This window comes from Coptis chinensis, chromosome 4, assembly GCF_015680905.1.
Source record: "Coptis chinensis isolate HL-2020 chromosome 4, ASM1568090v1, whole genome shotgun sequence".
Taxonomy (NCBI): domain Eukaryota; kingdom Viridiplantae; phylum Streptophyta; class Magnoliopsida; order Ranunculales; family Ranunculaceae; genus Coptis; species Coptis chinensis.
The window spans coordinates 4,731,132-4,747,792 of NC_141459.1; the positions used below are offsets into that span (position 1 = coordinate 4,731,132).

Below are 16,661 nucleotides of genomic sequence, written 5' to 3' on the forward strand. Positions count from 1 at the left end.
TGTTTTACCAAATTAAAACCCAAAATTTATAATGCAAAGATAGTTGTATTTCAAGATTATCTAATGAAAACCTTTATTACAATCAACATCAGATCTAGAATATTGGTACAAACCAACACGATCATCTCGAGAAGTATTCATGGTGTAAACAGTCATGATTGATGATAATATACTATATATCGATCTCCTTGAGTAATCAAATACATTTTTCTTTTCCAAAAGTACAAGTACGTACAGGTTGTTAAAATTTATAAGAGAACGAAAAACGACTAAAAATGGTATCAAACTTTACACGTTTTGACAATATGGAGACCAAACATTTTTTCCTGATAGTTTGAAGACTAAACTGTTTGATTTTTGCAATGTAGGAACTTCCATTAAATTTTTCTAACACCGTTTCTAATTTGTATTAATTTTTTTTTTCAACATTGCAAATTAGAAAATTTATATTAATTTTTTTCAACATTACAAATTAATGTATATTAATTTGTTTTCAACATTACAACTTAATTTTCATTTGTATTAATTTATAAAATAAAAATTAATAAAAATTATAAACGGTGTTAGAGAAATTTGACGGAAGTTCCTACATTGCAAAAATCAAACAATTTGGTCCCCAAACTGTCAAGAAAAAAAGTTTGGTTCCCATATTATCAAAACATGTAAAGTTTGATACCTTTTTAGTAGTTTTTTCATAAGAGAATTAGGATAAACAGATGCGGCTAAGTGTACCTTTTTAGTCTACACACCAACCTTATTGCATAAGTATAGTATACTCTGTTTTCCTCTCTCCAATATTAAATTTCTCACTCTTTCTCTCTAGCCCCCTCTCATATGACAAACCAGGATCCTTCATGGCTGTTTTCTTTAATTTCTGAATTTTTTTACAGACCGTGTGTCATACATGAAAACTACAAGAAGAATAATCAGTTAAACATTTTTTGTTTGAACTGTCGTGCTAGTATATGTGCTCATTGTGTTCACCATCACAACACTCATCACATACTTAAGGTTATAACTATTCGTTGTAATTCTTTACTCATTTTTTTTGTGTTGTTTCTTTGACTTTTTATAGTGATTTATGGTTCTCTTTCTCTTTGTTTAGGTTCGTAGGTATGTTTACCAAGATGTTGTTAGACTTGAAGACTTGAAGAAGTTCTTTGATTGTCGTTATGTTCAAGTAATTCATCAAAACCAAAATGAAATCAGTTCAATTTATATTAGCTACTATTTCTTAAAATCCAAGACTTAGTTTTTGTTAAATTGCCAGTTTCTTTATTTGGGTCATAATCAAAATTAAAAGTTGATTCTTAAATCATAAATTGGATTTCATATATATTTTGAATCCTATGTTTCTTCATTTTTTTTTATAATAATTGCATGTTTGATGACTTGTTTTTTGTTGCTTCTCTATTTTTTTATATTTTTTTTCCAGACGTACATTGCCAATCATGCAAAAGTCATTTTTTTGAATCAGAGACCACAAGCACGCCCTCTTAAAAGTTGTGTCAGCTACTCTTGTCATACGTGTGATAGAGCTCTTCAAGACCCAACCCATTTTTGCTCTCTAGGTTGTAAGGTAATTCATAAATAATAAATTTTTTTTATTGAAATTAATTTTAAATTTGATCGAAAAAGAAAAAAATATTTGTTTTTTTTTTTTTTTTAATCGGTGATTTACTGACAATGATTTTAACGAAAAACTCTAGGTTCAATATCTAATGGTCTATGAAGGGAGTATCTTGAGGTATTTGTACGACAACGAGAGCTTGTCTCAGATGACTATGGTCGACACACATGTCGAGAAAGAGAACAATCTTGATGATTGTCATATGACACCCAAATCTGTTTTGGACGGTGAGTCTTCTAGTTGCAATATTAACAATGGTGATATTGAGTGTACCGCGTCGTCTCTTTGTGTGAGGAGAAAGAAAAGGTCGAGAAGGGTAGCGGAAAAAAAAGAAAATGACAGAAATATCCTTGTTCGTGTGCATAAGCGGAAGGGAATTCCTATTCGTAGTCCTCTTTTTTAAAAGATAGACGGATAGACTGAATATTAATTAGTTTCATTTTTAAAAACCTTTTGGGTGTTGATTGGTAAAATTGAAGGATTCTTTAATTGGATTGTCAATTAATTTTGTCATAATTCTAGATTTAGACAAAATTAAAAATTGATATAAAATAATTTTTTTGAATCTTTGAGTTCCATGATTACCTTTATTTGGCAACAATATTATTATTTCTAACTTTTTTCTACAGTACAATAATTAGCGTTGTGCATGTTCTAATAAAGATTTCTGTCTGATTTTGATGTAGTTATTATGTTGTTAAGTTTTGAGAATATTGAGTCCCAAATAGTCAAATACTATCATTTTTTTTTTCGATAATCCTATCAATCAATTGTAATTTGACACTATCTAGTTATGAATTTAGAAATGAATGACATTTAGCATGTAATAAAGAGGATTTAGCGTGTCTAAAGTGTAGACTGTAAATGTGGAGAGTTTAATTAGTTGTTCATTTATATGAGTTTAGTTGCTCAACCATGGTCCATGCCTCCATTGTACTCCATGTCGTGTGATACTATGATGTACCATCAAATTCATGTTGCACGGATAAGAGTGTACAATCTTTATATAATTTGGGCCACCAAAATTAAGGGAGCACTAGCCCAGCATTAGCCCATTAGGCAATATTGTTGTTGGTGTTAAACATGTGAACTAACGTGGAAAACATTACTAGATGATGTTTTTAATCAATGGAAAAGGAATGTATTTTTATTTTATTTTACTTTTTATTCTGTTGTGAATCCTTAAAGTTTTTTTCATGGAATGGAGGAGATGCGGCGTAATGATATGTGTGTGTTCCTGAATTTGAAGCTCAGGTGTTTTATACGACTGCCAAACAACTTTAGAATAGGGGGTAAAGCAGTAAAGATGACGGTCATGCTGTCTGATGTGGCATGTATGTCCACGTGGTAGGATATATGTTGGTTTGTTAGGTTGCACGTGGGTCGTATCCCTGCCTTCAGGGGCTTAGCCAGGAATTTTCATCTCCTCAAGCTAAGATAATCGCATGAATGGTGGTTGAATAGTGAATTGTTGAGAGGGATTTGTGCCTCTTTAGTGATTTTAGTGATTGGCGAAGTGATTTTTTTTTTTCCTTCACCAAAATGGAGTTTATTTGTAATATTTCTTATCATTGATTTATTAGATTAATTATTCAATAAGTTGCAAGAATTATTTTGTAATATTTGGTGTTGTAGATTTTAGTATAACATATACAAAAATATTGGAACTTCTCATTTAACAATTAACAAGGTTAGTGGTATTGTTTGGAGATTTGATAATTTAACCACGTTGAAGGTGACTATAAAGGGCCTCAGTATTAACACTCCCATAAATAAGACTAGCACCCATTTGGTAAAAGGGTAGTGGAATAATAGTTATTCTACATGTGTCATTTTTTCATATGGGTTTACCACCCCCCACCATTTTTTTTTGTCCAAATAGGCACTCAAGTTTGAAAAAAGAAATCCAAACCTTATATTTCTCATTTTCAACCGACACTTTTTCTCCATTCATTTTCTTGTCTTAGTGAAACCGAACTCTCGCCATTTTCAATTCCACAAAAATTTACTTCATTCAAATATGAGTGATGAAAATACTACGGCTGTCAGATTCCGCCAACATAACAAACCTGCGGCATAAGAGTGCCGCCAACAGACAATACTGACGGCAATCAACTGTCGTAGCTCATTTTTTACTTGAAAATTTATGGTTTGACTCTTGGTTCATACTTTTTGGAACTTCCAGCCAACCAAATTTTAAAGCAAATAAGTGGAATGTGTTGGAGGAAGTTAGAGTTGGGATATTTGCCAAACAAGATATACCCGTTGGAACTTAATTTTCCTATGATTATAACTTTGAATGGTATGGTGGTGCTAAGGTTCACTACCTATGTGGTGCCCCCTTCTGTTTTGGTTTTTTATGGACAAAGTATCGCGGTTTTCATATGAGTCTTTTAAAAGAGTCAAGCAATGCAATCTTGTTGTTGCAGATTATAAGTCGCTTAATGCATATCTGCTTTTGTTGCATGGGCGTGGCAAGACTATATTGTTAATTAACACAATGCTCTCAATACGATTTGGTTCACATGAAAACTGTTAGTGTTATTTCTATATACAAATGCTAAGTTGATTTGCGGTTATCTTTTTCGACACTGTAGTTGTGATATTGAAATTCCGGAAGTGTCGTATTTTTTATATGCATGTCGATGTATCTGTTATTGTATAGTTAATACTGCAATCTAATACCATCTCAATATAAGAATTGAAAAACCATGCTCGATCATAAGGAAGTTGATGCCAAACGCGTTTCCTTACTCTATTGGAATTCCACGGCAAGCCAATGCTGCCAACAGAACAAACTTGCGGCACAAGGGTGCCGCCAAAAGACTACACTGGCGGCAATCAACTGCCGTAGCTCATTTTTCATTCAAAAATTTCTTTACCTCTATTGGAATTCCACGGCAGCCAATAGAACAAACCCACGACACAAAGGTACTGCTAAAAGACAATAATGACGACAATCAACTGTTGTAGCTCATTTTTCACTCGAATAGGGTGGGGTGCTTTGGACGGTGGGGTGTATGAACAATGTCTCATTAAATAGAGAGTAGTCAGTACCACAAATTTAGGCAAAGGGGTGCTAACTCCCCTTTTTAGGGTGCCAATACCGCGGCCGATTATAAATTGATTAGCCTTGTGGGACTTAATTACGTAGTCTGAGTGTTTGACTTTAATATTTCAAAGTTTGGGCCGATGTGGACAAATTGTAAAAAGTGGGTGTCTGGCTGAGTGTCTACTTTAATATTTCAAAGTTGAAGACAAGTGTTTTGGGCCGATGTGGACAAATTCTAAAAAGTGGGTGTGTGGCTAACTCTTTGGTGGTTGTCATTTATAAAGATGTGGTCAGCACTATCGAATATATATTAGAGTATTTTTAGGAGAAATACTTTTATAACACCATTTTTTATTTTTAGGAGAGTCACATATTGATGAAAACACCAAACCAAACACCAAATCGGCCAAAATTTGGTTATAGCTTTGGTGTTGTATCAAATCTCTCACGCGGTTTTTCTAACACAGTATAGGCTTGGGCTTCTATGGCGATTTTGGAAAAATCGCACGGTTTTTCTAACACCGCATGGGCTTGGGCTTCTATGGCGCGGTTTTTCCCAAAACCGCGTGAGAGATTTGGAAATAAAATAAATAAGAAAGTTAATGTGCGACATATCGCGCGGTTTTCCCAAAACCACGTGTGCTTGGGCTTTTAAGATGGGCTTCAGTGACCAGTGTTGAAAAAATCGTGTGGGCTATATGGCGTGGTTTATCTAAAATCGTGTCATTTGATGTCGAAAATTTGATGTTACTCCTAAAGTTGGTTGGCGTTTTTTTGGTTTGGTGTTTGGTTTGGTTAAAAAATTTGATGTTTTTTTGGTTTCTCTCCTAAAATGCTCTTAGATAGTGGGTAGTGAATATCAAGGCCCAATTTTTCCTTATTGACCGAAATATTGGACCCCAAAAACCGAAATATATTAGTCTATGTCGACGATATATCAGAATATATCATAGATTCCAACCTTTTTAGTGAAATAGTTAAAATATTGATGTATATCGTTATATATTAGAAATATCACAGATATATATCAGAAATATCGGTCAGTGGCCTGGAATGCAGAAACAAGCTAAGTTATACAGTCAAACTTGTGTACAATGTCAAATGCATGCAAACTCAAACCATCTACCAGCCAATGAATTGTTTCCAATTCTGAGTTCTTGGCCATTTGCTAAATGGGGTCTAGATATTGTTGGACCTTTGCCCAAAGCACCGTGAAAATTTCGATTCCTTCTTGCGACTACTAATTATTTCACAAAGTGGGTTGAGGCGATTCCACTCGCGGCAGATTCCATCTTCCAAAGTCAAACAGTTCATTTGGAGAGATATCATATGTCGAAATGGAATACCAGCAATAATTGTATCTGATAATGGAAAGCAGTTTGATTATGATGAAATTCATCAATTATGTGACACCTTCAAAATTTAACATAATTTTTCGGCTCCTTACCATCCACAAGCGAATGCACAAGCTGAAGCAACTAACAAGTCTCTCTTAACCAATTTGAAAAGGCGGCTTAAAAAAGCAAAAGGAAAATGGGTACAGGAATTACCAGCTGTTTTGTGGGCATACCGCAGCACGCCCAAAACTTCTACAGGAATGACTCCTTTCTCTCTGGCATATGGGACAGAAGCAGTTTTGCCAACTGAACTCATGGCTCCCACCAATCGAATTGAAAATGTCATTTTTGATGATAATGAAGAATTTTTGTCTTCCCAGAAACAATTCATTGATGAGCAGAGAGAAGAGGCACTCCGACATTTGGAAAAGTATCAACAGAGTGTCAAAAAGTTACACGACAAGAACGCTCGTCGTGAACATTCCGGCCGAGGAGATTGGGTACTTCGAGAAAATTGGATGACCCATCGGGCAAAAGTCGAAGCTTGGGAAGGTCCTTTTATTGTGGAGAAAACAGGGCCTAAGGGTTATTATGTACTGAAAACTCTTTCCGGAGATTTTCTTCCAAAGCCTTGGAATGCAACAAGGCTTCGTAAATTTTACCACTAGTATTTAGTTAACTCTATTTTGATTTTCATTAATAATCAAATTTCTCCATATGCTACTATGCTTTATTTTTACATAATACATTTTTACATCATCTAGCAAGTGCAATCCTACGGCAAACCTTTAACATTTTGTTTTCTGAACAAAGTTGACGTCTGTGTGCTAACCCGCATTTAGCCACCAAGTGCAGACACTTGCAGAACAATTTTGTTTCCGGACGAAATTGTAAGTTAACGGGCACTTAAAACAAAGTCGCGTATTACTCGCATCATAAGTTTGTTTAGGACAAATAATTGTAAGTGTTAGCAAACGCCAAGACTTTAATACCGAAAAGCGCATTACTTTCGCATCATAAGTTTGTTTCCGGACAAATAATTGTAAGTGTTAGCAAACGCCAAGATTTTTAAACAACCGAAAGTGCGGAACACTTTCGCATCATAAGTTTGTTTCCGGACAAATAATTGTAAGTGTTAGCAAACGCGCACTTAAGCAGCCGAGTGCAGACACTCGCATCATAAGTTTGTTTCCGGACAAATAATTGTAAGTGTTAGCAAACGCCGCGACTTAAACGGTGAGTCTGCGTGCATTTCGCATCATAAGTTTGTTTCCGGACAAATAATTGTAAGTGTTAGCAAACACGCGCTTAAACAGCCGAGTGCAGATACTCGCAGCATAAGTTTTGTTTCTGGACAAGAACTTAAGTATTAGCAAAGCACTTAAACAGATGTTGAGTTTTATTTTTTTTATTACAATAGTGTTTTTTGTGCCCTTTAGTCAAACAATGTCTACTTTGGATTGGGTTTTATTTATTTTTTTATAAAAGTGTTTTTTGCGTTTTTTCTCATTCTTTGCCACATGACTTTCATCCACATGACAAAGAGGGGGCGATGTTTGGGCCCCACCTTCGGTGTGTTCCCAAACTCGGACCCGGCCCATCACCTTTCCGGACTCTAGCCCAACATTCTGGATTCAACCCAACATGATTCCGGACTTGGTCCAGATCCAAATATTTACAGGTGCATTTGGCACAGGTGATGTTTGGTCCCCACCTTCGATGTGTTTCCAGACTCGGATCCAGCCCATCACCTTTTCAGACTCTGGCCCAACATTCTAGATCAGACAACAAGGGACAGAGAAGGAAAAAAGAAGATAAACCAAAATCTTCAGAGATTTGGGGGTTAGAGTGGGATCCGGATCTTGGAATCCGGATCTTTCTTATAAGAGTTTGCTCTCACTTTTAGAACTATGCAAGCAAAAACTGCTGAGACTTGATCCCTGTTTCCGGACTAGGGTACGTAGGCAGTCTTCTAAGGTTCAGTCTCATTTCTTTTGGTCAATCAATCCACTTTTCACAACCCTAACTGTGTTTTGGAATTTATAGTCCAAACATTGTTGTTATGATTGTGTAATAAACATTATGATTTTAGTAGGGTGTTTTTGTAATAGACATTATAATTTTATTATGGTGTTCTTGTTTTGTTGGATAATGGTTTAACTACTTATAATATTTTATTGTCTCGGCCTTCTTCTATAATTTTGTAGTTTTATTGATATGTAATATTGCTTATTGATTATGTTTGTTTGCTATGGTCATCATTGGTTCATTGCTTCAAACTAGGTATGGTAGCTATGTGGTGTGAGTACTCATTTGAGTGGTGTTGACAATAGAAAACGGAAGAGATCAGCCCAAATTAGATAGTTCCCCAACATAGAAACCACCTTGGTAGAGGTATTGTTAGAGGAGTTAGCTAGCAAGGGCAAGAGGGCTTATGATGGGTGGATAAAAGAAAGCTCGAAGCATACTGCTGATGAAATCAATTCACGACATGGCATGAATCTTGTATCTGACAATGTAAGATTAAGGTTGAAAACAATGAAGACTACTTGGTTAGTTGCCAAACATGCAGTCGATGCTAGTGGGTTTGGTTTAGCTTTCAACAAAGAGACCAAGAGAATTGATGCGGATGATAATGCATGGGATAATTACATAAAGGTAATAAAATATTCTATATATATTTTCTTTGTAATTTTTTGGGGTGTCATATTGATAGATATATTGTGGGATATAGCCTCATCCTGGGGCAAGTAGTAGTTGATCTTAAGCAAAAAATGTTTCCCTTCTATGATGAATGTTGTATTCTTTTTGGGAATATGACCATGTAACTGGAGAAGGGGGCAATACTGGGTTCAATGATATGGACACAAATACGGGAGATTAGTTGATTTTGAAGTAAATAGAGTTGAATTTTGTGCGCCTAACTTGTTATGAAATTAACTTTTGTTTCTATAACTTGTTTATATAATATTGAGGAAACCCAATGAGGTGGGGTGATGATTCCGGTTCTTTGAGAGTGAAATTGGTGGTGCCGCTACTTCTCAAACTAAGAGTGTTGAGGAATACCACTACACCCTTGTCAAGAAATCTAAGAAGTCTTGGTTCTTTAAGAATATACCCGAACCCTATTCGTTTAAGGTGTTCATCGATCGCGGTAGTTGAATTAGCTAAGGCCTTGAAACCACCGTAACCCATTACTACCAATAGTAGTTGCCCTAAAACCAATAGAATTGTTGAAGGATGCTTTGCATTCTCTTGGGATATTAATCTAGAACTTTACCTAAGGTCACTTGACTTCTTTGCCCGATGATAAGTTGAAGAGGATATAAAGGCTACTTGGTTGTTTAGGAAGCTACACCAAAAACAAGGTCTTTGAGGCGACCTTTTAAAAAGGTTTTATGTTGGCAAGTTACAACTATATTTTGGGTATTATTTTGTTTTATATGCCTGCACAATTGCACATTCTATGAATACATGACAAAGAAATTGTCAACATATAGGTCGTTAGAGTATTAAAAATTATTGTACCGATCTTCAAATTCGTGAGAACAATATAAATGGTATTCGAACCAGCCTCTATATTGGCCCCTTTTTTCAAAATGTAAAACTATCTCTATTTCTAACATTTATCGAGGTAGTATGATTTTTGAATTATAGTTATAATCTAAAAAATAATAATAAAACATTAGTGGTACCAGCAAAGGGTCAAAATTGAATATAATTCCCAGGTTCGAAACCCCACGTGAACAAGGTGTCTGTTTTTAAATTATTTTAAATTTAAAATGAAAAATAAATTTTAATTGAAATACAAATGGGACTCGAACCCAGAGGGTTTGGGCTATCTAAATTGCCAATTTAAAAATTGAAAGTTAATACAAGATTTAAAATTAATTTTAAAGGTTAGGTGGTTAGGACAAATCATAAAATATACATATCTTACAAACGCTGATGTGGATTCTATTATGAGGGAAATTTTCCTAGAAAAAAATTATTATCATATAATATAGAGATGTATGTAGTAAAAGAAGCAAAAAGGGGCCTATCTGAAATCCTAGTATCTTCGGTCCAGCCCAATCAGCATCTCATAATAGCCCATCGGGGAAATTGGAATATCCTTATTTTCATTTTGCCGCGAAAACCGCCCTCTCAAAATTCCAAACAAATTTGGCGCGAAATTCCACGTCACATCACACTCCTCATTTCTCACTCGCATTTTTTTTTTCTCAACTCTCAAAACCAACAAAACAAACAAACAAACCCTAAAAAAAAAATGGAAAGCGATGACGATTATGAATCATTCTCACTTCCCATTGAACCATCTCCATCACCAATTAATCAACCAAAGAAACTCAAACGATTGAAGAAGAAAACTAGCATAGACTCAAATGTTCCAGTTTCTGTACCCATTGATCACACAATTCCTTCTTCTTCTTCCTTAAACACCGTCGATATTTCGCCCATTTCAAATCCCGATATTTCAGAAACCATACAAGTAGTAGATTCAGTTCCTATAGTGAATGAATCGGAGAATAGTGAATTAGAGGAGTTGTTTTTTTATAAAGAGCGTTCGGAGGAAAATAGAATATCGATGATGGATTGGGAGGAAGAAGATCGGTTCGGTGAACTTGATGAGAAAGTTGGGGAGGAGAAGAAGGGTGGGAAGAAAAGGGGGAGTTTGAAAGAAGGAGATGAAGAGGAAGGGGAGCAGAAGAAGAAGAGGAGAAAGAGTAAGGGGAAAGCTGAAAAGTCCGTACGCGTGACGAAGAAGATGGAAAAGGTATGATTTTATTAAGTTGATTTATTTGTTTATTTTTTGGTTTTCTGACTTTGGGTTTTGTTTTGTTTTTGTGAAGGAAAGGAAAGTACATCTTAAGGAGCTTCATGCTGAATCACAGAGACTATTAGAGGTAATTTAATGATAATTTGAATTGCATTTATTTTTATTGGTTTAGAATTATATTTGTGATTTAAACATTTATTGTAAATGTTCAGAAACTAGAGATGCGGCATTTAAAACTGTGCCACTTGTACAAAAACCTATCTCATCCATTTTGGAGAAGATCCGGCAAAGGAAGCTAGAGGTTTCGAAAAAGTGAGTTGTGATATAAGGATCACCTTTTTTTGTAAATTTAATTTGTTGTTTGTTTCTGATTGTGACTGGTTCGTTGTTGCAGACTTAGCATTATGAGTAATCATGTTGAAACCAGTGAATTTTCAAGAGAGGTTGTGCTTGATCTTCATCCGGAACAAGTTTGTGATGATAGTTTAGGGGAAGACAAAGAACTTGCAGAAGAGGTGTTGATTTTTGTATGTTCATGTGGAGTTGCTAGACATGCTTATTTTCATATTCAGGAATAATTTTGTTGTGTGGATATAGGAAGGAGACATGCCCTTTGCGAATGAAGATAGTAATGGTGTAGATACCCGTAATGTAGAAAGTGCTAGCAAACCTGCATCACTTCCAAGTCCTAATAAACCAATTCTCTCCAACATGGTGAGTACTCTCCTCTATAACTCTGGTACATTAAGAAGTACATATGGAAGTTTGTATTTTGTGTTACTATATGCTAAATCATATTCTTTGCAGATTAATGTGATTCCAATACATTGTAATGTAGGTATATTTAAATAAGTACGTATCTTATGGACGTTCATGATACATAAGTTTGTAATTGTTAGCAGAATTATGGTAGAAAAGAAGTGAATAAAGATATTACGAGTAATAAATCAAGCTTCCAATTTTATATGTCCTTTTGTCATAGATATTGAAGTACCAAATGTTAAGCATTGCTAATTCTGTATAGTAGGTATTTTGTGTGCTGGGTGACAAGTAATCTGGTCATCAGGAGAAATAATTTGAGGTTTTCAAATTCAGCGAATCTACCACTCAAGAAGTGCCCTTTTTTTTAGCTTCAGTATTTTGGTATTTAAATGTAAAGCATGAAGCGGTGTTAGAAAATAGTTTGAAGAACATAAACCCATGAATATGTCCTCTCATCTAAATGGGTTTTGTGTATTTTGTATTAATTTGTAGTTTTGAAGCACTTAATCTTACTTGTATGTACTGCAGCCTTTGGATGAGGAGTCAAAATGTGTGTTTCGTGCTCCGATAAATGATACTCAGGTTTTCTTCCTATGTCTACCTGTATCCTGTATTTCCATCCAATGTTTTGCAGATTTTAGGAAATTAAGGTTTGGTCTGCATGCCTTTGCTGCAGGATCTTTCTGATGGTTTCCAGACAAGTGACGAGGAAGATCTAGAAGATAGTGAGGAAGACAGTCCTGTGGAAGAAGTTCTTGCACCATCAGTCCTTACCATGAACTTGAAGCTTGATTCTGCTCCTCCGGATGACATGTATGATTCTGAAGAGCCTTTTGACATACTTATTCTTTTTTCCCTTCTTTGCATGGATAATGGAACTGGTAATGTGGATTGCTTTTGGTCTGGAATTTTGCCGACAAATACAAATTCTAGGTTTTTATGTAGTATGAACTAACTCTAAATTTTATGGTACTAACGAGAAAATATTTGATCAATACAGTGACATTTCATAAATTACTCCTGAAAACAGCTGATAAGACTTTTATGCTGTAGTTTATCTGCTGCTATTTCTGACTTTTGGTGTGTTGTGTATGCTGTTTGCATTGTCTGCAAAGAACACGTGAAAATTGCTAGTTGCAACCTTTTGTCTGGGATGTAAAAGGTTCTTCTGAACTTGGACGTCTGTAAAAATTATTATAATAGTAGCTCAATTTAGCTACCCAGTGTTAGCTTTTAGGGATACAGACAGGCCAAATTGGTACACAATTTTGGTTATAGCCTCGAGCATTTGCTCGATTTCTTATTCATTCCCTTTTTTTTTTTTTGTTCTTTTTGCTTTAATCTTTTTTTTTTTTTTTTCATTCAAATATTAGTATGTGATAGAATGGAGTTGAGTACATAGTAGGTTACAGGTTTTGTGTACATCATTCATAAAGGATATTTACAGTATAAAGATCTTTAAAAAGTCAATAAACGAAGAAAGAAAAATATGGTTTATTCATTTAGAGTTTAGGTGGATACACCAAAGCTACAGCCAAATGGACCAGGTCACAGCACACTGAATCGTAGCATTTGCTTGTGTAACTTTGTGCTTCTAATCTTGTTTCAAGATATGATCTGTGTGCAACATACGTGCTACCGATACTTGATCCTTGATTATGCTGACCTTGCAATGGGATTCCTGAATTCTTTGCAGTTCTTCTGATGAAGAAGATTATGACAAGGAGAATATTGATCCTCATCCATGCAAAGTGAGTGAAGAGGAGGTGTATCCAAAAGGTGATCCTGTTAAAGCTTTTGTGGATGATGAAGCGGAAGAGGAAGATGATAGTGACAATGACTTAATGCGATTCAAAGAAAATGAAGAGGATGAGGAAAATGAAGAAAGTGAAGAATTTAATGATCTGATAGTGTCTGGATACAAAGAGAAGCCTATGGATAATGCAAAGCGTGATCAACTTCATCAGATGTGGCTTGAACAACAAGATGCCGCTGCTACAGACAATGTTTTACAGAGGCTGAAATGTGGTGGTAATCAACTTAGAGAGCCAATTGCGCTTGAAGAGGAAGAAGGAGATGATGAAAAAGAAGCGGATGGTGAGGACTTTGATAAGGATTCTATGGACGATGCTTCCTGTGACCTACTTCCACAAAATGTTGCGCGGATGAATTCAAAAAAAGCAAAGCAGATGATGTCTCAGATGTTCACTGATAAGGATGATGTCTTCTTATCTTCCGATGACGAAGAAACAGAGCAGAAGCTAGTACGGATACGCCTTCTTGAGAAAGCTGTGAGTTCCTTTTTTGGCAATTATTCGGGTCAAATTTATCGCAAATGTCGATTAAACATTCATTATGTGCTTCATAATATGTATAGAGTTTGAATCATTAGGAGTATTTTATTCACTTCCCCTTGTCCATTTATCTTTTAAAAGACATAAGTAATTTTTGTAAATTTTCTGAAACAGGAAGAACATACCTCATTTTTATCTCCGGCAGAAGATGAAAACTCCAGGGAAGTTTTTGGTCTTATAAAGAAGCTGAATATTGCACCTGACTCCAAGAAAAAAGCAAAATCATCATGTAGGAGCTATTTAATTTTGGACTTCTCTATCTTTATTGCCATCTCTTGCTTTTACCCGTAACATGCTTATTAAACACCAGTACAATGTTTTGCAGCTTTCTTCGATAAGTTGGTCACAGGAGGAAACAGCAACAGTTCATTGAAGGTAATGTAATTTATATAATATCTATGGAGTCAAAAACAGTTTCGTCCATAGGTTTTGTGGCTTTAGCTGCAGTCAAGAAAGTTTAGTGGATTCTTTTTGGTTGTCGATGGTCACTTTGATTATTTGAAATTTAGTGTGCGTTTAAATGTATTGGACAATGTCTAGGTTGTTTTTGGTGCTTGGGCAGTCTTGATGTGTTTTACGGTTGTACCATAATCTTCATAGTTAACCACCCTGCTTTCACACAAGAATTTCTAGCTCAATTGGTTGTGTACCCCTCTCCTCATGGGAGAGGTTGCAAGTTCGAATCCCACCAAGTGTTGGTTGGGATTTCTTTTTTGTGTAATTATGTGATGGGCCTTTGGGCCAGGTGAGCCTTTGGGTTAGAGAGTAGAGACAGGGTGCTGCTATGATAGGTGGAGGCGGTTGGGTCTACTCAAAATGGCGCATCGGCGAGAGCTTGGGCTAGGTTCCCTTGGGGTTGGTGAGCCTTTGGACTAGATTCCCTTCGGGATTGATAAGCCTTCGGGCTAGGGTCCTTCAATGTAATGGTGTGGGGCTGCCTTAACCCTCTAAATATTTCAAAAAAACCACCCTGCTTTCAACTCAAGTCGGACTGAAAGATCCACATATTGGCATTTATTATAGCCAACTAGTCAAGTATGAATTTAGAGATTATGCTAGTTATCTTTTTGGATCTATAGTCTTTTGTATCTTTTCACTTTTTTGTTTTAATTGAAAGGGCGTATCTGCAATTTATAATGAATCCTTGAACGAGATCACTTTTCGCTAATACAGATGGTTTTGTTTTTCGTGTGCTGCAGTCTTCTTTTCTTGGCCGTGCACGAAATAGTTCTTTACCATCATCTAAGAAGACTGGCTCAAGCAGTTTTAAGTCCTTTATCTTTGGACGAGATGATAGCAATAGCAGGAGTGCAATCACAACATCAGAGGTTTCTTCAAATTCAGTACGCCACTGAACCTTATCTAAGTAACATTTATCTTGTCTTTTAAAACTGAAGCAGGAAAAGAAGAAAGTCTTTGGTAAATATAGAAATTTTTGTCTGTTCCTTCTTGCATCCTAAGGTACTATGTTTTGCTATTGCCTAGTTTTTAGAGTTGACTGGGCTCATGAAGTTGATTTATAGTCACATTATATTTCTTGGGCCATTGTTTTGGTGAGTTCCAAGTCTAAGAGTGGCGCACTTCATAGTCAGTATATATGTTGTTGGGCACTTGTGCTCATGTGTTTGTAGTTGATCCAATTATATTTGCATCAGTGTGTTTCTCAGAAATTATTCGTTAAGTGTTCTTTTAACTGGTATCTTATGCAGGGTGACAGCACAAAGCGGCCAACCAAAACAGCTTCAGCTAAATTCAGCAATTCCCAGTCCAATTTCAGTAGCCAGAGGACAAGCCAAACAAGTTCAAGTTCATCACTCCTTGAGATCTTGAGGAGATCTAATAAATCTGATCATTCTGTGAGAAATCACCCTAGTGGCCAAACTGAAGTTGCTGTTCAGTTTGCTGCATTCAAATCTGTGAAGAGATCTATGAAAGTAGAAGCAAGAACATGATGCAAAATGTAAGAAATTCCATTACCATGTGAAGTGATAAGTTCCTTTTCTTTTCTATTTTGAAAAGTGATAAGCTTAAAGTATAATACTCGATTATTATTGTTTAACCACGAAGGATTCTTTTCTAATCTCTTATTGAAACTTGCAAAGGTCATACATTAATTTACAATTGGTTCCTGGAGATTGGAGAGCTATGTTTGGCCACTTTTCTCTACGTACATAATTGGAGAAAGCCATAACCTAGAAAGTTACATGGGACATTGATATACTGATATGTGATATCTATCTTTCATGAGTTGCTTGGCTGCAAGCACAGCAGCAGCAGCAAAAGTGGTGGTCCTCGGCCCAGAAACTGCCTTGTAGCATGCTGCATGCCACCAACCAACCCGAGGTAACTGCCACCTGACCAACCTGAAAAGCATTGAGCTTCAATTGTTCTGAGCTGAGTTGTTTGATTCGGAACTATATATTATTCCACCGAATATAGTTGACAAAGAATTTGTTTAGTAATGTTTTCAATGATTTATGTGAACAGTATATGAAATGAACTATGTAGTATAATTTTTTAAAGTGTACCCAAAGCAATTGATAAGTAAATACCTCTCAAAAACAGGTACCTCTTCCCAAATGAAGAATCCTGATTTGCTCCCTAACATGTTTTCAGTTCTCTAACCTTATTATACCTGACTGCTTGATACTTGGGATGAATCATTGTATCAGGTCTAGTCACTTGGGAATTGGGATGATTGTACCAGCCAACCAGCGGGGATGGTAAGCCAGTTGAGCTACTCGAG

The 16,661-nt window shown here is 35.8% G+C and overlaps 2 protein-coding genes across 2 annotated transcripts; both read left to right on the forward strand.

The window, feature by feature from the left end:
* The first annotated feature begins 825 nt into the window (after positions 1–825).
* LOC147501363 (protein RGF1 INDUCIBLE TRANSCRIPTION FACTOR 1-like) lies at positions 826–2,143 on the forward strand. Its single transcript, XM_086603790.1, has 4 exons — positions 826–1,011; positions 1,106–1,180; positions 1,436–1,579; positions 1,710–2,143. The coding sequence occupies exons 1-4, from the start codon at positions 835–837 to the stop codon at positions 2,031–2,033; spliced, it is 720 nt and encodes a 239-aa protein (XP_086459916.1). The 5' UTR covers positions 826–834; the 3' UTR covers positions 2,034–2,143.
* Positions 2,144–10,232: 8,089 nt separating this feature from the next.
* Positions 10,233–16,442, forward strand: LOC147501364 (uncharacterized). The gene is made up of 12 exons (XM_086604303.1): positions 10,233–10,796; positions 10,873–10,926; positions 10,972–11,111; positions 11,194–11,314; positions 11,397–11,513; positions 12,090–12,143; positions 12,238–12,374; positions 13,258–13,852; positions 14,030–14,144; positions 14,241–14,290; positions 15,115–15,258; positions 15,625–16,442. The coding sequence occupies exons 1-12, from the start codon at positions 10,290–10,292 to the stop codon at positions 15,865–15,867; spliced, it is 2,277 nt and encodes a 758-aa protein (XP_086460429.1). The 5' UTR covers positions 10,233–10,289; the 3' UTR covers positions 15,868–16,442.
* Positions 16,443–16,661: the final 219 nt, after the last annotated feature.